General features: G+C 43.1%; 1 protein-coding gene across 7 annotated transcripts in view; it reads right to left on the minus strand.

The window, feature by feature from the left end:
- Positions 1-4,105: 4,105 nt before the first annotated feature.
- WNK2 (WNK lysine deficient protein kinase 2) overlaps positions 4,106-23,706 on the minus strand; it is a 134,514-nt gene continuing 114,913 nt past the window's right edge. For all 7 annotated transcript variants that reach the window (XM_047829685.1, XM_047829679.1, XM_047829684.1 and 4 more), the window contains 2 exons: positions 6,919-7,024; positions 4,106-4,292 (listed from right to left, as the gene is read on the minus strand). In XM_047829685.1, the coding sequence (XP_047685641.1) occupies positions 4,267-4,292; positions 6,919-7,024 (132 nt within the window). In that variant the 3' untranslated portion in view covers positions 4,106-4,266. The remainder of the gene's footprint in view (positions 4,293-6,918; positions 7,025-23,706) is intronic.

Raw genomic sequence — 23,706 nt, forward strand, 5'->3', positions numbered from 1 at the left:
GAGAGTGTGTTCTGCCAGTCTTCAGTTCCTTTTCTGGGTTATTTACACTGATGTGGGTGTTACTTAGGTGTATCCTGGATTAAGGTGAACCTGGGATCCTCCTACTCTACCATCTTTCTTGCAAGTCTAGCTTGGGGTTTTGATGGCGGTTAGGGGGTAGGGTCAGAATGAGGGCTTCCACTCCTGGTATGAATTTCCCACGGTGCCAAGGAGAGAGCACTTGAGCTTTGCATCTGGTGTCCAGATGTGCCCACAATGAAGAGAGTGGGGCTTAAAAGCTGTCAGAAGTCATACACCAAAATGGAGTCAGACTCTATTACAGTGATGTTCTATTGTTTTATCGGTTATTGAAACAGTGTGGATTTGTCTGTTTCTTCTTGCAGTTGTGTTTCCCCCATGTATTTTGAAGCTCTGTTATCAGTAGTATAAACGTTTAGAATTGTAGGTTTTCTTGATAAGTTGACCCCTTTTCATTATGAAATGATCATCTTTGCTTGCATAATAAGCTTTGCTCTGATGTCTGCATTGTTGGATTTTAATAGTCACTTCATCGATTGATATTAAGATGGTATATCCTGGCCACTCCTTTACCCTACCTATATGCCCTTATATTTAAACTAGGATTATTGTATGCAACATGTAGTTGGGATTTTTTAATCCATCTGACAATTTCTTTTTATTAAAGTGATCAGCTCCCTTACATACCATTACAAAATGTATGGATAAATATAGTTAGGGTTAGGCCTATCATGTTGCAATTTTATTTTTACCTCATCTGTTCTTTGTTCCCCTTTTCCTCTCTTTTATGGTTCTGTGCGTTTGAGTTCTAAACTAAGAGCTTTGTGGCCCTCAGTGTCGGTGCACTGACCAGCCCTGCCTTGTGTGTTCACCACTGGCTACTGCCCTCCAGTCCATGATGCTGATGCTTTAGGGTTAAGGAGGGATCCTCAGCCCCATCTTCTCAAGAGCTCGTGCGAGCCTACTAAGGGAGCAGTGGGTGATTCCTTTCAGTTTTCTGCCACAAATGTGTCTTGGGCCCCCCCCCCACCCCCTCATCTGTGTGTGTGTGTGTGTGTGTGTGTGTGTGTGTGTGTGTGTGTGTGTATTTTTGGTATTTATATAATTTTAGTTTAAAAATATGTGTGCAAGTAGAGACAATAGAGTTTCCATTGTACAAATGGATTCTATATCAAAACAGCTTAATAAGCCATGTGTTGGGGACTGAATGTTTGTTTCCCTAATATTCATATGTTGATGGTCTAATTCCCAGTCGGCTGCATGTGGGATAGGGCCTTTGTAGAAGTAATAATGTCCAGTGCAGCCTTAAGGGTGGGGCCCTGATCTGATAGGATTATGTCATCATTAGGAGAGAGCAGAGTTTACTGTCTTTTCACATGCACACAGAGAGGCCACATGAGCACACAGCAAGAGGGCAGACGCATACATGGCAAGAGAAGAGGCCTCAGGAGAAACCAGTCCTACCCGCACCAGATCTTAGACTCTAGCTTCCAGAACTGGGGGTAATGCATGTTTGTTGTTTAAGCTGCTTCATCTGGTATTCTGTGGTGACAGCCAGAGACACATTGTTTTCCAAAGAAACACATAATAAATCAAGCCTGGGCTCCCAGACTAGAATACAGACTTACTTATGACTTAGGACCATAGCGCTAGAATAGCATAGCCAGGGTTGCTTGGAACCCTGGGGGATGCTTTATTTTGTCTTGCTGGGTTTTCCCAGGTCTAGAGAACCAGCCAGCTGTTTAATAAGATGCACATTTCAGAGCTTAAGCTAATTTAATCTGGAGCAGATGCACAGAGTGGAGGCATACGGACTGTGGCAGGCACTGCAGGAAAGCAGACTGGGGGTGCTCTCCAGGGCAGAATGAGAATGGGGAGCAGAGCCTGCAGCTCAGCACCTAGCTCTGTGGGAAGAGCTTGGGCAAGCCCGGACCACAGTGCCATCCCCGTCCTAGGAGAGCCTGGGCTGGGCCCTGGGGCTCCATGCAGGTGCTAGACCTGGGGCAGGCCCTTTCCACTCCCCTGAGCAGTGATGAGCAGCCACAGCCACAGGCTTCTGCCCAAAGGACGGTTTGGCTTTGGGCCACAGCTCCTCATTCTCGTTGATGACTGTTCCGGGACACATCTGAGAGGCTTGAAGCTGAGTGTGACGAGTGGGATGCACCCACAATACCCGTCTCGGCGTCTAGTGAGAGGTTCTCAGTGGCCTTGTGACAGAATCCAGTGGTCTGAAGACCTTGGGGGCCAAGAGAGCCAGGAGGGGCCCTGGGGCGGCAGGAGAGTGGGGAGCTCTTGGGACGGTGAGCAGCAGCAGGGGCCACATCTGGGGGCGGCCATCATAGGGATCCGAGATGGGGGACCGGAGCTTACTCTGGGGGTCTAGAGACTCGCTGGGCACGATGGGCCCTGCTGGGGTGGCAGCTTGCTCATCGCCACCACCAGCCCATCCTTTCGCCTGTGCCCATCAACATGGCAATCAAGAGCTGCTTCTAGAGGGCAGTCCCCCTTTGCAGGCAGAACCCCACTTCTCCCAGAGTGGGGGTGGGGCAGACACTGGTCGGAATCACAGAAGGCAGGGGGTGCCGATCAGGAAAAGTGGGTAAGCTCTCAGCTGTGCCGTGGCGTTAACGGGTGTTGCATCCCAAAGTCTCCCTTGCCCCAGAACCAACCCCCCCCCCCAGGAAAAGAATCTGGGTGCTAACTACCCAGAAATCCTGTAAGAACCTCTGGGCCTTCTAGATCCTCATATTCAAGGGTGTCAGGACTGCCTAGGAGTCCCTGCTGGGTCTCCAAACATCAGCCATCTGCCCCCACCATTTTTACTATTAGCACCTGTACTATTACTTGTTTAAAAGGAATGATGTAAATAAACCTGCTGCCTGAAAAGGGAAACTGTGCATTACTACCACCAATAGAAAACTAGTGAAGGCCACAAACAGACGGGGACAAGACAGAGCGAAACACAGGATGTCGTTCCATCTGACTGCACACGTGCCTGCTCTGCTTGATCACAGAGGAGAGTGGGGGACTCAGGCCGAGGCACGTGCTGGGGCGGGGTGAGCTTGACGTGAGAAGTGGCATGCAGAGCTGGCGAGAGTTGGGGTGGACGGTCCCCATGAATGTCCCCAAACCACACCTGCGTGTCCCCTGCAAAGCCTGTGCTGCTTTGCTTTCACCAACCAGTTGGACAGGAGTTGTGTCTCAGAGGCTGGCCTTTTGTCGTGGTGAACATACATCATTGTGACAACTGCAGCCTCATATGCAGTGTCCAGGCTCTCGTGGTGGCATGCCCCAGGTGCTCCTACCCCACACTCACCACCGAAGGGGGCGCCGAGTTGCAGTCCAAGGTTAATGGAAACTGAGTTCCACTTTCCGGTCCTGATGAGTGCGGACCCGAGATGGGCTCCACCTGAGCCCCCTCTCCCCATCCGGGCTGCAGTCCCACCACCGCATGGTTCTCTGTGAGGCCGCTTGCAGGCTTCCCATCTTTCTTGCTCTCATGGACACCCCCCCCCCCCCCCCCCCACCGCAGGGGTGCAGCCTTGCCGGGGCCAGCAGGCCTGCCCCTCTCCTCAGTGCCCATAGCTTGGATGCCCACCCTGTGCCCAGAGGAGGAGTGTCAAACCTCTGAAGATACAGCAGGAGAGCGGCCCACCCCACCCCCCCCCCCCCCCGCCACCGCCGGTCAGCAAAATGAACGGAGCTGTGTGCACCAAGGCCCCAATCTATGCAGCGGGAGGGCCGTCACCAGAGATGGGCACTGCTGCTCGGCCTCCCGGAGTCTGGTGCCACTCAGTGTGACGAGGAGGCTGCCTCTCTGCCAGGTGGTGGGGGGAGCCTGTCACCTGTGTGGCCTGTCCTGCTGCTGTCCCAACCCAAGGACCCTGGGCTAACAGGTGCACCATAAAGTGCCACGTAAACGCAGACGTTCACTACCACACCAGGAGCCCCTCGGCCAAGGGTGTCCCCAGACCTTGTCTTGCCGCGTGGTCCCAGGAGATTCTCTAGCACCGCTCGCTCTCTCCCCATGTCTCCGGCCAGCGGACAGGAGAGAGCTTGAAAAACCAAAGTCCCTTTTCCCCCAAAATATTCTTTATTCTTGCATTACATTTGTGTTTCCAGTTGTGAATAAAAAATGCTTAGAAAGTGGTTACAAAACAGCGTGAACTGGACACGAGGCGCAGACTCGCCTTCTCCACGTGTGACGACACAGGGCCTGGCGTCGGGGTCGGGCTGGCCTGCCTGGGCTCAGTCGGGCTTCTCACTCTCAGAATCTAGAAAACAAAACCGCCACAGCTGATTACAGGCCCAACTCGGTCACACAAGGCCCTGGAACGTGGAACAGTGTTGCCAGCACAGACCTAGTCCTTGGAGAGCCGGTGGCCCGTGACCCTCACATTGTGCAGGCCCCAGGCAGCCTCTGCCATCTGTCCGGCTTCTGCACGGGTTGACTGCCCAGGACCAGACAGGACTTCCCAGCACCTGCACATCTGCAGCATCACACTCCTTGGGCACAGTGAGAGAAGCAGCAGCCCTGAGGTGCACTGCTTCTGAAAAGGGGGCTCCCCCCTCCCTCCAAGAGCACGGGCATAAAGCCTGACCGCCTCTCAGCTGGCTGGGGCAAGAGACACCACAGACCTTGAGTGTGTACAGGGCACGTGCAGCACAGACCGCTGAGCATGATGCCATCAGGGGCGGGTTGGCTGCAAATAGCTGCTGAGCGCCACAAGGGGCCCCCAACAAACCTGCACCGGTCCTACGAGCTTCACATCACCTCCCAAGCCTACGAGCCCAATGCTGATCCAGGAGAAGGTACAGAGGAGCCCACCCCCCCGCCCCCGGTTCTGTCCACGGGGTGAGTCGTGCCAACTTGGCTTTGTGCAACTTTAGCCAACACGGACAGGGGTCAGGTACCGCTTAGTTGATAAGACTCACATCCTCCATGGGGTGCAGCCCACTGCATGTCTACATGCAGTTCAAGTCCAGAGTAGTTGAAAGCCGAGCAAACAGGCCTGGAGGCAGCAAAGCTGGGTCCTCAGGTCCCAGGTCCCACCTGGTGAGCACCCTGTGCAGAAGACGGGGGTCCTGCCTAACATCCCACTCTTGCCCCCTGACCCAGCTCAACATCCATCACATGTGGCTCCTGCTAGGAACACAGCACCCACCGTTCAATCCCCAGGCCCCCTCACTGCCACCCCAACCTCCTAGGCCAGGTGTCCATGGCAAGGGTGGAGCTGAGTGTTAAGCTGCACCCGGAAGAGCCTAGGATGCTGGCCGGTTCAGCTTTTATGTGGGCAGAGAGTAAGGAAAAGATGTTGTTCCACACTGTTTTCAAGCAAAAATGTTTATTTTCCTCCTTCATATATACAATCTCTTGGGGATTCCGTGCCACTGACCATCCACGTACAAGGCCAGGACCCCAAATCTCACCTCTGGTGCAGCAGTGGAGAGGGGGGTGCATAGGAGAAAGGCAGCTTCCACCACCCCCAGGACCCAGGCGCACGAGATTCTCCACCAAGGGACTGAGGGGCACATTACAGAGAACAGAAATCTCTTACTACAGCATCGCGCCCTGCGTAATCACCTAAGAAACTCAATTCTAACTGAATTGATGGAATAACACATTTAAAATAATTTAGCCAGGTCTAGTGAGGTCCCAGAGTACAGCAGAACTATATAGTTTTCACAGCTAGGCAGCCCAAGGCAGCTGCCTTCTGATAGGAAGTGAAAAAGATCTTGGCCGTGAGGAGCGGGGACTTCAGCTCCCACGGGGGGCTATTTGGTGCCCATCTGGGAGGAGTCTCACCGAAATCTCCAGAAGGGGAGTACTCACGCCACAGGCAGGGCAACCTGTGTGCACACAGCAGAATGAGACCCAGGCCTCGCTGGAAACGATGGAAAAGGAAGAATAGCTGGCAGGAGGGTCAGCAGAAACCCAGAGCTGAGGGGGCGATGGGGCCTCTGCAGGGTGGATGCCCTGCCTATACCCCACAGGCTTTGGGTCAAGAGGGTGTGGCTGCTCATCTAGCACTTTCCAGCAGGCTATGCACAGCCAAAAGCTGCTGCTGCTGTTTCTTACTAAGAGACCTACTGCTGCCAGCAACACTCTGTTCCAGTAACCACATGTCCCTGGGCAGCCTGTCGGCAGCATGCAGAGCCCTGCAGCTGGCGGGCGGGGGTGAGGATAGGGGTGTCCCTCTGTCTGTGATCTGTGACCACAGAAGCCCAGAGAGGCCTCATTTACAACAGAAGTCAGGTTTTAGTTTCAGATTTATAAACCATTATCTCTGCGATTTAAAATGGGAAATAACAATATCAATGCACAAGCCAATTATAAAAATGTAATACACCTTTTCCAACGTACGGTTTTTTTTAAACATTTCTTTCCATCAGGGAACAGAAAAGCTGGAATTCAAGGCACTGTACTTCTGCAGGGAGATTACAATGTTCTAACCATCAGTTCAAGTACAGGAAGTGGGTGCGAAGGCTGCAAGTGTAAACCATGGGAACAGAAGAAGGAACAGGGTCTGCGGCAGTAAAGGAAGCAAGCGTTGCTGCCCACACACTGGCCCCTCACCAGGCACCCATGGGCAGGCGGGGCAGAGGCCAAGCCATAAGCTGGCTCCTCCGGACTGTTCAGTTCAGCGCATTCCAGCGGCCAAGCGGGAAGAGAGAGCTATGTGATTCGCAGTCTGGGACCAGGCGCGCTGACCACAGGTGGCCGCAAGAACACGGGAAGTGCAGGCATGCCTGCTGCACCCAAGCCTAGCCCCCTGGCGGGTCTCTGGCTGCCCACCTGGGCTGCCCAGGGCCCCCAGGACACCGGAGCTGGGAGCAGGATTCCGTAGTGGCCCAGAGGCTGCGCACAGGGCGGGGCTGGTAGGCCAGAAAGGGCAGTACCTGGCATGGGCAGGCCTGGGGTGGTTCCAGGAATGGCCGCGGTGGATAGAGGGCTGGGCGCTGGGGCCAGACATGGTGTCCCCACTGCTGCTCGAGAGGCGTTCATCTACAAGACAAGAAGAGGAAGGTATGTGTGGCTGCCAACAGCTGCCCCTCCCAGGGGTCCCCACAGATTCTCTATCCTCGGCAGAGAGTAGTCTCCAGGACCTGCCATCGGATGCCTTCTAATGGCTGATATCAGAGAGACAGCATGCGGCCAGGAAGCAGCCAGTGCCCTCTCTTGCTTCTTAAGCTGCAGCCTGGCCACCCCTATGCCCCAGCTGTCCTCGCAGAGCAGACCCTGTAGGGCCTGAGTCCTGAGGATGCAGTGGTGAGTGACTGCACACCCAAGGGCCTCCTGTTTGGTCAGGACCTTTATGTAAAGACCACAGCCTGGGAGCCTGTGGCAGGGCAGGCCCTCCACACCCCAGAGGAGAAGCAGCATGAGGATGAGAAAGTGGAGATGGTTGGTGAGATCAGCATGGCCAGGATACAGAAAACAGGCCACAAAGAGATTACAGCCTAACTTCAACTCTCAAGGTGCAGGCAGATCTAATAAAGCAACCAAAGAAAGACAGCACAGCCAAATGGAGCCGGCCCCAGAAATGCAAGGCTGCTGTCCCGGCGGGTGTCAATGCCCCTTGACCCCAATCACACACCGAGGGAGGACCCCGTCTGATGCTCTCCACAGATGCAGGGAGAGTGGCTGAGAAGTTCCATACTCTTTCATGGAAAACACAGCAACCAAGGCTGGAGGCTGCCTCTTCCATCTGTGAGGACCTCTGTGGAATCTGCAGCCAAACCTCCACTGCTTTGAAATGCTAGAAGCACTTCCCCCGCAGCTCGCTCTCCTCCCAGTCCGCACTGTGTGGGAAGTCCCAGCCAAGGCAAGAAAAGGAATAGAGTCATAGACTGGAAAAGAAATGAAACCATCCTCATTTGCAGAGGAAGGACTATGTTTGGAGAAAACCAAAAGCCTGTACAAACTGATTTCTAGAACTAACAAGCAAATGTAACAAGATGGCAGGATACAAGGTACAGAATTCTATATACTAGCAACGAACAACTGGGAAGTGAAATTTAAGAATACAATTTCCATTCACATTCCAAAACATCAGTTACACAGGAATACATTTCACGAAAGATGAAAGATGTGTAACACCTACAAAACTTTGCTGAGAGAAAATTAAAAAGACACAATGACACAGATGCCATGTTCATAGGAATACTTAGGACTGTTAATATGTCAGATTTCACCCAGTTGATCAACAGACTCCATTAAATCTCAATCAAAATCCCAGCAAGCTATTTTATAGGAATAGGCTGCTTCTAAAATGTGTATGAAAGTATTAAGGACCTAGAGAAATCAAATTCTTAAAGACTGATGCTGGAGGTTGTATTGTACTAGACATTAAACTTACCATAAAGCCGCAGTACTTAAGTATACTATCATAAGGATGAAAGAATTGCTCAGTGGGACAAACCCGTGAGTTCAGAAGTGAATCTACACATACACAACCACCTGACCAACATCTGTACGATTCAGTGTGGAAAGGAAGGTGCTACAACAACCAGATATGCACAAAAGGAAAAAACAAAAGACTTGATCCCAACATTAAACCATACACAAAAGTTCATTTGAAGTGGCTTACAGGCCTCAATGCAGCAGCTAAAACTATGAAGGTTCTAGAAAAAAAGACAGGAACATAAGAGAATATCGGGATTTCAAAGAGGCAAAGATTCCTTATATACACACAAAAAATTAAATCATTGTATAAACTGGACCACAACAATATTGAAACTTTTGCCATTTCATGTTCACCATTAAAACAATGAAAAAACAAGCCACAGACTGGTATAATGTAGCCATAGTATATAATGAACTCACTATTTAATAATCAAGAGATAATTCAACTTTTCAAAAGTAAAGATCACTGACCAGGTACTTTACAAAAGATGGCCAGTAAGAATATGAAAAGGAGCTCAAAAGCAAATGAAAACAATATAAGAAACCAACTGCTAGGCCTCTGATTCTTTTTACAGGTAAATTTTCAAATAAAACATTCCACACACCTTAAAAAGCCAAAAGACAAAGCAATATAAAGGAAAACTATGTAAAACAGAACTGTAAAATACTATTTGAAAGACAAGATTGAGAATTTTGGCAGAAAGCTGGAAACTTATAAAAAAGAATACAGCAGACTTCCAGGAAAATGTTGGCAGTAGGAGGATCCTAAGCTCACTTCATCCCAGGATACACCTAGATAACATCCACATGGGTGTAAATAACCCAGAAAGTGACCCAAAGACTGGCAGAACAGACTGTCCACAGCAAAATACAGAGAAGAGGTCACACTGAAGCAGGTAGTAAGGGTGGAGACATGGTCAAGATCCAGACAGACTCTCAGGACTTTCTGCAGGAGGGAGGGATGCCTCAGGCCTACAGAGGGGAGAGAAACAGACCCTCACCCCAGGCACAGAGAACCCACATGAAAGTCAGAGGGGCAGAATTACACCAGTCCTTCAAATCAGCAGGGCAGCACACCCGGGACTACAAAAATTGGCCACCTCAGCTGTGGGAAAAACCTGGAGGGTCAGGGGAAACTGACCCCTACTCTTAGCACAACAAATAGCCCTCCTGAGATATAGCATAAAAGCAGTGGTCTGAAAAACGCCTGAGTTCTAGATTTACTTACTAATCTCAGAGTATGTGCTGGAGGGGCAGGGACGTTTGGAAGACTTTTCCAAAAACAAAAGAGCTGGCGGGTGCCATTTCCTCCCCAACCCGCAGCCTAGATACAGACACCCATGGAAACCAGTGCAGCACGAACACTCCACCTAGGTTGCTAAATAGCATGCTCCACCCCTGCACTCTTCTGCAGATACCTGCCTCTGATCCCCTCCTACAGCTGACCTGCACAAACCTTGCTAACACCACACACCCCACCCCACCCCACCCTCGTCCCCATGTTCTCCCACAGACCTGCCCCTCCAGTACACACTTGACCGGCGCTGCTCATAGCAGTGCTACGAGTCTGGCAGTGTGCAGGCAGACCTGATGGGCCAGCACCACTCCAAAGTAACTCCTGCCAAGGGAGAAAGGATGATCACCACATATAGCAGTCCCAACTGTGGTCCCAGCTAGGGGCGGACATCTGGTCTGACTGCAGTCCCTCTCACCAACAAAAGCTTCCCAGGGAACAACACAGGGAAAGCACTCTGCAGTTCGGTGCTACTACATTTCTGGCAAATGCCTGGTGTGATGCATTTCAAGCCCAAGGCTGCCCTGGACTGGCCCACTAACAATACAGGGACCACACTCTGCCCACAACAGGCAAAGAGCCACTGCAGACTACCAGTCTGAAGGAAAAAGCGGTTTAGCCACAACAGTGGGGTACACGCAGCACACACAGGAGACACCCCTGCAGCTCCAGGTTCTGGAGAACAGGGGACACTGCAGTACATGCCACTATAGGACCCTCTTCCTCATAAGGACCACTACCTTAAGCAGGAGATGTAGCTGACTTTCCTAGCACATAGAAGCAGACACAGAGAGACAAAATGAGGAGACAAAGGAATATATCCCAAATGAAAGAACAGGACAAAATTAGAAGACAGCTAATTGAAGTGGTTAAAAGTAATATGCCTGATAGAGAATGTAAAGTAATGATGAAAGAGGTACTCACTGGACTTGAGAAAAGAGTGGAGGACCTCAGTGAGACCCTCAATAAAGAGACAAACATAAAAAAGAACAGAGATGAAGAACTCAATCACTGAAATTAAAAATACACTAGAGTGATAAATAGTGGATTAGAGGAAACAGAACAGAGCAGCAGCCTAGAGGACAGAGGAATGAAAAGCAATCTGGATGAAAAACTGGAGAGAGAAAAAGAATAATAAAAAATAAATATAGACTTAGGGAACTCAGCAAACCATCAAGTGCAGTAGTATTCACATTACAGGGATCTCAGAAGAAGAAAAGAGAAAAGGGGGCAGAAAAATCTTTCTATCTCAAGAAATAATCACTGAAAATGTCTCAAATCTGGGGAAGGAAAAAGAAATCCATATCCAGGAGGCACAAAGAGCCCCCAACAAAATCAACCCAAGTAGGTCTACACCAAGACACATAAAATTCAAATGGCAAAAAGTAGTGATAAAGAGAATTTTTAAAGCAGCAAAAAAAGAAAATGGTTACATACAAAGGAAACCCCATAAGGTTATCAGCTGGTTTTTCAACAGAAACTTTGAAGGCCAGAAGGGAATGGCATGCTGAAGGGGGGAAAAAAAAAACATGCAGCCAAGAATACTTTACCCAGGAAGGCTATCATTCAGAACAGGAGAGATAATTTCCTAGACAAACTAAAGTCAAAAGAATTCATGACCACTAAACCATCACTTCACCCCATCCCATCCCTTCAACCATTTCTTTATCCTTAGAAATATTAAAGGGGACTCTTTGGGTGGAAAGGAAAAACCATAAGTAGGAGGAAGAAAAATAGGAAACACAAAACCAGTAAACTTAAGTATATCTATAAAAGTCAGTCAAAGGATATATAAGAAGATGTAAAGTATACATACCTAAACGTGGGGGCAGGGGGGAGGGAAGGAGTAAAGAATCAGTTCACACTTAAGTGACCATCAACAATACAGACTGCTATATGCAGAAGATGTTATATACCAACTTAATGGTAACCACAAATCAGAAACCAGTAATAGATATGCAAAAAACAAAGAGAAAGGAATCCAAGTCTATCACTAAAGAAAGCCAGCAAACTGTGAGAAGAAGACAGCAAGAGAAGAAAGCAACAGAGAATAACTACAAAAACAACCATAAAACCAGAAACAGAATGGCAGTAAGTAGATACCTACCACTAATTACTTTGAATGTAAATGGACTAAACACTCCAATCAAAAGACATAAGGTGAAAGAATAAAAATACAAGACCCATCTATATGCTGCCTACAAGGGACTCATTTCACACCTAAAGACACCTGCAGATTAAAAGTGAAGGGATAGAAAAGCATTATTGTGCAAATGCATGTCAAAAGAAAACCGGGGTAGCAATACTTCTATCCAACAAAATACACTTTAAAACAATGACAGTAACAAGAGACAAAGGACATCATATACCCATAAAGAGAGCAATCCAACAAGAAGCTATAACAATTATAAATATTTATGCACACAGCATGGGAACACCCAAATACATAAAGCAGCTAATAACAGACATAAAGGAAGTAATCGATAGTAATACAATAATAGTACAGGACTTTAACACCCTACTAATAACATCACTGAAGAGATCATCCAAAGACAAAACAAACAAAGGAATCAGTGGCTTTGAATGGTATGTTGGACCAGATGGATCTAACAGATATATTCACAGTACACATTTTTACAAGTGCACATGGAACATTCTCCAGAATAGATTACATATTATGCCACAAAACAAGTCTCAACAAGTTCCGGAAGACTGAACTCATGCCATGCATCTATTCTGACTACAATGCTATGAAAGCAGAAATCCAGCAGCAGAGAAAAATCTGGAAAGAACACAAATACACAGACTAAATAGCATGCTACTAAACAATGAGTGGGTCAACCAAGAAATCAAAGAGGAAATTTAAAAAATACATGGAGACAAATGAAAACACAACAGTCCAAAATCTTTGGGATCCAGCAAAAGCTGTTCTAAGAGAGAAGTTTACAGCAATACAGGCCTACCTCAAGAAGCAAGAAAAATCTCAAACAACCTAACCTACATTGAAAGGAGCTGGCAAAAGAACAAACAAAAATTAAAACCAGTAGAAGGAAGGAAATAGTAAATATCAGAGCAGAAATAAATGAAACAAATTAAAAAAACTAAAAACAACAACAAAACAATAGATCAATAAAATCAGGAAGTGGACTCATCAAAAGAGAGGGGGGTGGGGAGGGAAAGTGGGAGAGGACTCAAGTAAAATCAGAAATGAAAGAGGAGAAATAACAACCAACACCACAGAAATAAAAGCATTATAAGAGAATACTGTGAAAAATTATATGACAACAAATTGGATAACCTAGAAGAAATGGATGAATTCCTAGAAAAATATAGGAAATTTGAACAGACTGATCACCAACAATGAAGTCATGTCAATAATCAAAAAACTCCCAACAAACAAAAGTCCAGGAACAGATGGCTTCACAGGTCAATTTAACCAAACATTTAAAGAAAAGTTAATACCCTGTTCTCAAAATTGTCCAAAAATAGAAGAGGAAGCAAAACTTCCAAATTCATTCTACAAGGCCTCTACAAGCATTACCCTGATGCCAAAACCAGATCAAGACATCACAAACAAAGAGAACTACAGGACAATATCTCTTAACAACACGCAAAATCCTCATCAAATACTAGCAAAATGAATCCAAGAATACATTAAAAAATTATGCACCACAATCCAGTGGGATTTATTCCTGGGTTGCAAGGGTGGTTCAGTATTCAGAAATCAATCAACATGATACATCACATCAACAAGAGATAGCATAAAAACCATATGATCATTTCAATAGATGCAGAAAAAGCATGATGAAACTCAACATCTATTCATGAAACAAACTCTCAACAAAGTGGGTTTAGAGCTAACATACCTCAAGATCATAAATGCCATATATGAAAAACCCACACCTAACATCATATTCAATGGGGAAAACTGAGAACTTTTCCCTAAGATCAGGAATAAGACAAGGATGTCCACTCTCACCACTTTTATTCAACATAGTACTGGAGAGGTCCTAGCCACAGTAATCAGACACAAAAGATGACATGATAATATCATGGAAAACCCTAAAGATTTCACCAAAAAAACTGAACTGATAAACTGTTTAAAGTCAAGTTGCAGGATACAAAACCAATATACACAAATCTGTTGCATTTCCAGACACTAATAAGAAGTAGCAAAAAGAGAAATTAAGAAAACACTCCCATTTAGAACTGCACCAAAGAGAGTGAAACACCTAGGGAAAAAAACTAAACCAAGTAGGTTAAAGACCTGTACTCTGAGAACTATAAAATAGTGACGAAAGAAACTGAAGATGACACAAATGGAAAGATATTCTATGTTCATGGACTGGGAGAACAAGTATCATTAAAATGTTCATAGTACCCAAAGCAATCTACACATTTAATGCAATCCTTATGAGAATACCAACAGCATTTTTCACAAAACTAGAACAAGTAATCCTATTGTATGGATTTGTATAGAACCACAAAAGACCCCAAATAGCCAAAGCCATCTTGAAAAAGAAGAACAAAACTAGCAGTAGCACAATTCCAGATTTCAAGATACACCACAAAGCTCTGGCAATCAAAACAGTATTGTACTAGCACAAAAGTATACACATAGGTCAACGGAACAGAAGAGAGAGCCCAGAAATAAACCTACGATTATATAATCAATTAATCTCTGACAAAGGTGGCAAGAATATGCAATGGGGAAAAAGACAATCTCTTCAACAAGTGGTGTTGGGAATGCTGGACAGCTACATGCAAAAGAAAGAATCTGGAACACCTTCTCATATCATACACAAAAATCACTCGAAATGGATGAAAGACCTAAATATGAGACCTGAAACCATAAAAATCCTAGAAGAGAACATAGGCAGGAATGTCTCTGAGATTGGCTATAGCAACATTTTTCCAGATAATGTCTCCTGAGGCGAGGGAAACAAAAAGCAAGATAAACAATTGGTACTACATCAAAATAAAAAGCTTCCTGACAACAAAGGAAACAATCAACATAACTAAAAGGCAACCTAGTAATGGGATAAGATATCTGCAAATGATATATCTGATAATGGGTTAGAATCCAAAATATAGGAAGAAGTTACACAACACCAAAAAAATAATCTAATTAAAAATAGGTAGAATACGCTAACAGACATTTCTCCAAAGAACACATACAGATGGCCAATAGACATATGAGAAGATGATGTTTAACATCACTAATCATTAGGAAGATGCAAATCAATGACATACCACCTCACACGTGTCAGAATGACTAAAATCAAAAACACAAGAAACAAGTGTTGGTGAGGATGTGGAGAAAAAGGAACCCTCATGCAGTGTTGGTGGAAATACAAACTGGTGCAGCCACTATGGCAACAGTATGGAAATTCCTCAAAAAATTAAAAATCGAATTTCCCTACAATCCAGGAATTCCACTACTGGGTATTTACCCAAAGAATATGAAAACTAATTCAAAAATATATATGCACCCCTATGTTTATTGCAGCATCATTTAAAATAGACAAATTGTGGAAGCATCCCAAGTGTCCACTGATAGATGAATGGATAAAGACTAGGTGGTAGGGGCTCCTGGGTGGCTCAGTCGATTGAGCCTTGACTTCGGCTCAGGTCATGATCTCGTGGTTTACAGGTTTGAGCCTCGCATCAGGCTCTGTGCTGACAGCTCAGAGCCTGGAGCCTGCTTCGGATTCTGTGTCTCCCTCTCTCTCTGCCCCTCCCACCTCACGCTTTCTCGCTCTCTCTCTCCCCTTCAAAAATAAATAAATATCAAAAAAAATTTTTTTAAAAAGACTAGGTGGTAGATACATACAACGGAATATTAATCAGCCTAAAAAAGAATGAAATCTTGCCTTTTGCAACAACATGGATGGGTCAGAGAGGGTATAATGCTAAGTGAAATAAGTCAGAGAAAGACAAATCCCATATGATTTCACTTATATATGGAATTTTAAAAACAAAACAAAGAGACAAAAAACCTGACTCTTGACTGAGAACTAATGGTTACTAGAGTGAGGTGGCTGGGGGGGATGGGTGACATAGGTGAGGGGATTATGAGGACACTTATGATGAACACTAAGAAATGTACAGAATTTGTGAATCAATATATTGTACCCCTGAAGCTAACATAATACTGTATGTTAACTATACTGTAATTTTTTTAAAGGGTATAGCAGATGTGGATGGTGATTTTCAACTTAAATAATACATTTAAAACTCAATGAATAAGATTAAAAGCAGTATAGACACAGAGACAAATATGGTGAACTAAAAGATGTGAAGAAGGGGTACCTGGCTGGCTCAGGGGGTTAAGCATCCGACTCTTGATTTCGGCTCAGGTCATCATCTCACTGTTTGTGATACTGAGCCCCATATCGGGCTCTGTGTTGACAGTGCAGAGTCCACTTGGGATTCTCTCTCCCTCTTTCTGCCCCTCCCCCACTCATATTTTCTCTCTCTCTCAAAAAACATTAAAAAAATAAAAGATCTGAAGAAGATACCCAAACTAAACTATGAAGGGACAAAAGATTAGAAAACATGTAAGAGGGACACCTGGGTGGCACAGTCAGTTAAGCAATCCAACTTCAGCTCAGGTCACGATCTCACAGGTCGTGAGTTGGAGCCCCATGTTGAGCTCTCTGCTGTCATTGCAGAGCCTTCTGATCCTCTCTGTCTCTCTCTTTCTCTGCCTCCCCTGTTTTCTCATTAAAAGAAACAACAACATTAAAAGAACAGCACATTAATTTTCACATTAAAAGAAACAACAACAACAACATGTAAGGGACCAAGGACAGAGTAATATGGACTGGAATATCAGCAGAATAAGAGGGAGAGGAGAGTGGGTCAGCAGTATGGGAAGATATAATGGTGGAAAAACATCCATATTTGATTGAGAAATGAAACTGTGGAGTCAAGGAGCCCTTTGAAGTCTAAGCAGAATAAAAATGTATATTCTTAGGCATCTCATAATAAATATTCTAATTAAATGAAATGTATCAGAAGCCAGAAGAAAAAGAATTATCTTCAAAGTAACAACAGACTGGCAGCTCACTTCCAAGAAAAACAGGAAAGCCACATAACAGCACAATGAAAATGTCACAATGCTCAGAAGATTGTTGCTAACCTAGAATCCTATACCCACTGAAAATATCCTTCAAGAATGACAATGACATTAAGACATTTTTAGACAAAAATGGAGATATAAGTCATTGGTACAGATATATTAAAGGAAATCCTGATGGAAATAGATCCTAGAGGGAAGATTAGTGGCAAGAAAGAATGATGGGGCACCTGAGTGGCTCAGTCGGTTGAGTGTCCAATTTTGGCTCAGGTCATGATCTCACAGTTTGTGAGTTCAGGCCCTGCATTGGGCTCTCTCCTGTCAGCATAGAGCCTGCTTAGGATCCTCTGTCCCCCTCTCTGCACCTGCCCTGCTCATGCTCTCTCTCAAAAATAAACATTAAAAAAAAAAATGAAAAAAACACAGTAAATATGCAGATATAAGTGAATATTGACTGTATAAAAAATGTATTGTGAGACTGAAAGTTTATATAGAATTGAAAGAAGTTAGGAGGACAGTAAAAGCTATTAAAGTGTTTTGTGGCCTTTCCATTGTCTGGGAAGTTGGTACAAGAAAATTAGACTGTGATAATTTAAGGATGTATGCTAAAGTACTTAGAATAATCATTAGGGGCGCCTGGGTGGCGCAGTCGGTTAAGCGTCCGACTTCAGCCAGGTCACGATCTCGCGGTCCGTGAGTTCGAGCCCCGCGTCGGGCTCTGGGCTGATGGCTCAGAGCCTGGAGCCTGCTTCCGATTCTGTGTCTCCCTCTCTCTCTGCCCCTCCCCCGTTCATGCTCTGTCTCTCTCTGTCCCAAAAATAAATAAACGTTGAAAAAAAAATAATTATTAAATGAACAGGAAGAGAAAGTAAAATTTCCCAGCTAACTGTGGGAGGAAAAAAAGAGTAAGAAAATATATCTAAGAGAGAGAAAAAGGAACATGGAACAGATAGGACAAATAGAAAACATATAAGGGATTTAAACTAAAACATACAGTTGGCCCTGAACAACACAGTTTTGAACTGTGCAGGTCTACTTATAATCAGAGTTTTTACAGTGCACTACTGTAAATGTATTTTATTTCTCATTATTTTCTTAATATTTTTCCTCTAGCTTAGTTTATTATAAGACTATAGTATATAATACAACATAGAAAATATGTGTTAACTAACTTTATGTTATCAGTAAGGCTTCAACAGTAGGCTATCAGTAGCTAAGTTTTGGGGGGGGGGTCAAAAGTTATATGTAGACTTGACTGAGCAAGGTTGTCCACTCCCTTCACTCCTGAATTGTTCAAGAGTCTGTATATGCAATTAAATTAAATGTAAATTTAAATGTTCAAAGTTTTAAAACAATTATATGCTGTTTACAAGAGAAACATCTGAAACAAGGATATAGAAATACTGAAAGTAAAGGATAGGAAACCATACCATGTAAGCAGTAACCCAACACAAGCTAGTGTACCTACAGCAACTTCAGACAAACTAGATTTAAAGGCAAAAATCGTAATAGAGGTACTTCATACTATTAAAAGTTCAACTCACAAGGAAGACAGTAAATTTAAATATGAACATACCTGATAACCTGCCCTCAAAATATATACAAAAGAACTGCAGTAAGAAATATACAAGTCCACACCATAGTGGGAAATTTTTTTCATTCCTCTTTCAATAACTGAAAGAATATTCAAAAACACACAAATCTCAGCAAGAATGACATAAGGAAAATGAAGGAGTAGGCAGCTTCAAACTTCCATGCCTTCACAGAAATGGTGAAAAGACAACCAGAAACCAACAAAACTAACTTTATCAGAACTCCAGAAAACAGTTAAAGGTTTATGGCAATGAAATAGAAGTAAAAGACAAATCAAGAAAAAAGCAAATATTTAGAAGCTGGAAAGCACTGTGGTGTTTTTACTGGCCCCTGGCCCTCCCCGCTTCCTAGCTTTACAACTGCCTTGAAGAGGGCAGCCTGTGTTTCCAGTGTGGGAGCCTGGCCCTTGGTTCCAGAGGGAGCAGAGCTCTCACTCACAATTTATTGTGTATGTCTATTATATCCTGTGTAAAGGCCACCTGAAGGACTGACACAAGATGCACATATCTGTCTGCATATATTTGGAATTCTCTAAGGGTAGAAAAGTGGCAGGTATTGCTCAAAAACATCGTAAGGCAACTTAAAAATCTGCAGTTGCTTGGGGCCAAAGATTACAAACAAGATACACATAGATTGCCTAAAAGCCTGAGTAGAAAAGCATGGGAGAGAGTTCCTTTGGGAAATGAGGGTACTGAAAAGTATGTGTGTGCTGGGGAATTTAGAGAGCCATGTGCATGTCCAAGGCAGAATACACTGTCTCTCTCTCTCTCTCCCTCTCTCTCTGTCACACACACAATCGACTCAGAAAACTCTAAGCTCTCACCACTATTCAATGCAAGCAAAAGTGAAGGCATAGGCAAATTGTAAATGGCCTGGCTAAGCGTTCAAGGAGTCCTCCTAGCCCTGAGTCAATCTGTAAAGACTGGGAGAGGTGTTTAAGCTCCTGATATTCAAGCAAATCTCAAGCTAATATAACCTAAGCCTTCAACAAACAAAACCAGCAAATACTGGAAAAGAGGAGAATCTAATTTCCAGAGTTATTAATTATAATATGCAAATGCCTAGTTTTCAACAAGAAATCACAGATCATACAGAGAAACAGAAAAGTACAGCCCATTAAAAGGAAAAAATTAACAGAAATTGTCCTTGAGAAAGACTAGACATTGGACTAAGGACTTTATTTTTTTTTTAATTTTTTTTTCAATGTTTGTTTATTTTTGGGACAGAGAGAGACAGAGCATGAACGGGGGAGGGGCAGAGAGAGAGGGAGACACAGAATCGGAAGCAGGCTCCAGGCTCTGAGCCATCAGCCCAGAGCCCGACGCGGGGCTCGAACTCACGGACCGTGAGATCGTGACCTGGCTGAAGTCGGACGCTTAACCGACTGCGCCACCCAGGTGCCCCATGGACTAAGGACTTTAAAGTGGATGTTTTAACTGTGCTCAAAGAGGGGTGCCTGAATGGCTCAGTCAGTTAAGCATCTGACTCTTTTAAATATTTATTTTATTTTTTATTTTTTAAAATTTATATCCAAATTAGTTAGCATATAGTGCAACAATGATTTCAGGGGTAGATTCCTTAGTGCCCCTTACCCATTTAGCCCATCCCCCCTCCCACAACCCCTCCAGTAACCCTCAGTTTGTTCTCCATATTTATGAGTCTCTTCTGTTTTGTCCCCCTCCCTGTTTTAATATTATTTTTGTTTCCCTTCCCTTATGTTCATCTGTTTTGTATCTTAAAGTCCTCATGTGAGTGAAGTCATATAATTTTTGTCTTTCTCTAATTTCACTTAGCATAATACCCTCCAGTTCCAACCATGTAGTTGCAAATGGCAAGATGTCATTCTTTTTGATTGCCAAGTAATACTCCATTATATATATATATATATATATATATATATATATATATATATACACACACACACACACCACATTTTCTTTATCCATTCATCCATCCATGGACATTTGGGCTCTTTCCATAACTTTGGCTATTGTTGACAGTGCTGCTATAAACATGGGGGTGCATGTGTCCCTTCGAAACAACACACCTGTAACCCGTGGATAAATGCCTAGTAGTGCAATTGCTGGGTCATAGGGTAGTTCTATTTTTAGTTTTTTGAGGAACCTCCATACTGTTTTCCAGAATGGCTACACCAGCTTGCATTCCCAAAGCATCCAACTCTTGATTTCAGCTCAGGTCACGATCTCATGGTTCAGGAGTTCAAGCCCCCACATTGGTCTCTGCACTGACACTGCAGAGCCTGCTTGGGACTCTCTCTGCCTCTCCCCTGCCTGCACTGTCTCTTTCTCTCAAAATAAATAAGCAAACTTAAAAGTATGCTCAAAGATCTAAAGGAAACCATGGACAAACTGAAATGAGGAAAATCAGGCAGAACATTATGAGAATATCAATAAAAAGACAAATTATAAAAGGAACCAAATAGAAATATCAGAACTGAAAAATATAAGAAAATTAAAAATCCACTAGAGGGGCTCAACAGCAGATTTGAGTAGCAAATAAAGAATCAGCAAACTTGAGATCATTGAGCAAACAGCAAACATTGAGATCAAGTTGGAATTACCCAGTATGAGGAACAGAAAGAAAAAGGAATGAACAAACATATACAGAGCCTGAAGGATCTGTGTGATACTGTTAAGCTAGCCAATGTATACACTATGGGAGTCTCAAGAGAAGAGAGAGAGAGGGCAGAAAAAAAAAATACCTGAAGTTCAGAAAGACAAGACTTTCAGCCAAGAATTCTATATCCAACAGAATGATTCTTCAAGAATGAAGGAAAAACTAAGACTCCTGGGTAAACAAAATCTAAGAGAAGTTGTTACTAAAAAGTCTGCCTAACCAGGAATGCTGAAGTGAGAGAGAATAATACACAGCAATTTGAAGCCATTATAAAGAAATAAATTAGGTAACTACATAAATATACTATACTTGTGGTTTTAATTCCTTTTTTCCCTATGTGATTTAAAAAGCAAATACACTATACAGAAATAATAAATCTACATTATTGGGCACACGTATTGGGCACACAGTGGGGGTAAAATACAAAGAGGAAGAGATGGAGATGTATAGGAGCAGAGTGTTTATATACTATTGAAACAAAGTATTATTCAAACTAGGTCATTGTAAGTTTAAGGTGTTAACTGTAATCCCTGTGAGAACCAATTAGAAAACAACTAAAATATATACCAAAAAAAGTAAAGAGGAAGGGAATAAAAGTTACACAATACAAAAGAACCAACTAAATTTTTTAAAGGCAATAATGAGAGGATTGAGAAATAAAAGCCTGTAAGACATACAGAAAACAAATCATTAAATGTCATAATTCCTTATTCATAATTACTTTAAATGTAAATGTATTAAATTTTCCAATTAAGGGGTGCCTGGCTTTTTCAGTCAGTTAAGCTTCTGACTCTTGGTTTCAGCTCAGGTCATGATCTCACAGTTTATGTGTTTGAGCCCTGCATTAAGCTCTGCACTGTCAAGTGCCGAGCCTGCTTTGGATTCTCTCTCTCCCTCTCTCTCGGTCCCTCCCCCTGCTTGTGTTTCTCTCTCAAAATAAGTAAATAGACTTAAAAATTTTCCAATTAATAAGCAGAGATTAGCAGAATAGTTAAAAATGCATGGTCAATTATTTGCTATCTACCAGAGACTCACTTTAGCTACAAAGACACAAAGAAGTTGCAAGCAAAAGGATGGAAAAAGAGAGCTGGGGTGGGTACTTTACTGCCAGGCAAAACTTATTTTAGGTCAAAAAAGGTTATGTAAAAAGACAAAGATCATATATTGATAAAAGTTTTGATCCATCAAGATGTAATAATTATAAATATATATTTATCTAAAAACACACCCCAAATTATATGATGCAAATGTAGAACTGAAAGGAGAAACAAGACAGTTCTACACTAGCCATTGTAGACTTTAATACTCCATTTTTAATAAAGAACAACAGGACAGATCACTAAGAACAGACCTAAGGAAGCTCCCATAAGCCAATTAGCACTAACAAAACTATCCAACAAGAGTAGAATTCCTTTTCTTTAGGTGTATGTAAAAGATCCCCAGAATAGGCCTCATGTTAGGCCACAAAACAAGTCTTAATAAATAAAATAAACACAAAATATATTAATACAGTACAAACCTGAAAAGATCCGAATCATACAAAGTATCTTTTCTAACACAATGAATAAAATTAGAAATCAATAACAACAAAATTACTAGAAAACTGGCATATATGCAGAAATGAAACACATATTTAACCAAAGGATCAAAGACATAATCACAACGGAAATGAGAAAATAACTGAGACAAATGAAAACAGAACACATAAAAATTTATGAGATAAAGCAAAAGAAGTTCTCAGAAGTTTATAGCTATAAATGCCTACATTAAAAATTTTAAATCAGTAACTGTATACCATATAAAAGAGAACAGGAGGTCATAAAGAAAAATTAAAGCAAATGAATTAAAAATGAAACCAAAAGTTGGTTCTTAGAAAAGATTAACAAACTGACGAAGTTTTAGCTACCAAACTAAATATTTACATGAAATATAAAAATCCCTAGAAACATAGAAACTACCAAAGCTGACTCAAGAAGAAATAGAAAACTGAACTAGACATGTAACAAGTAATGAGATTGAATTAGTAATCAAAAACCTCAACAAAGAGAAGCCAAACTTTTAAAGAAGAATTAACAGCAATCTTTCTCAAACTCTTCCAAAAGTTGAATAGGAATAAACTTATTTTTTGTGACCAGCATTATCTTGACACTAAGGCCAGATAAATACATCACAAGAAAATTATGGACTGATACCCCAATGAATATTGATGCAAAAATCCTCAATAAAACATTAGCAAACTTAATTCAGTAGCACAATAGGAGTATATACACCATGACCAGGTGGGATTTATCCTAGGAATTAATGCAATGGTGGTTTAACTAAAAATCCATGTAATACATCATTAACAAGATGAAGGATAAAGAAACCTACAATCCTCTCAATTAATGCAGAAAAAGTATTTGACAAAATCCAACTCTCTTTCATGATAAAGGCACTCAACAAACTATGAACAGAATAGAACTCCCTCAATACGATAAAGACCACATATGAAAACCCACAGCTAACATTACATACTCATATACTTAATGGTGAAAGTCTGAAAGCTTTTCCTCCAAAGTCAAGAACAAGAAAAGGATACCTGTTTTTTCCACTTCTGTTCAATATAATATTAAAAACTGTAGCCAGAGATATTAGGCAAGGAAAAAAAAGGCATCCAAACTGGAAAGGAAGAAGTAA

Source organism: Prionailurus viverrinus, chromosome D4, assembly GCF_022837055.1.
Source record: "Prionailurus viverrinus isolate Anna chromosome D4, UM_Priviv_1.0, whole genome shotgun sequence".
In the NCBI taxonomy this organism is placed as follows: domain Eukaryota; kingdom Metazoa; phylum Chordata; class Mammalia; order Carnivora; family Felidae; genus Prionailurus; species Prionailurus viverrinus.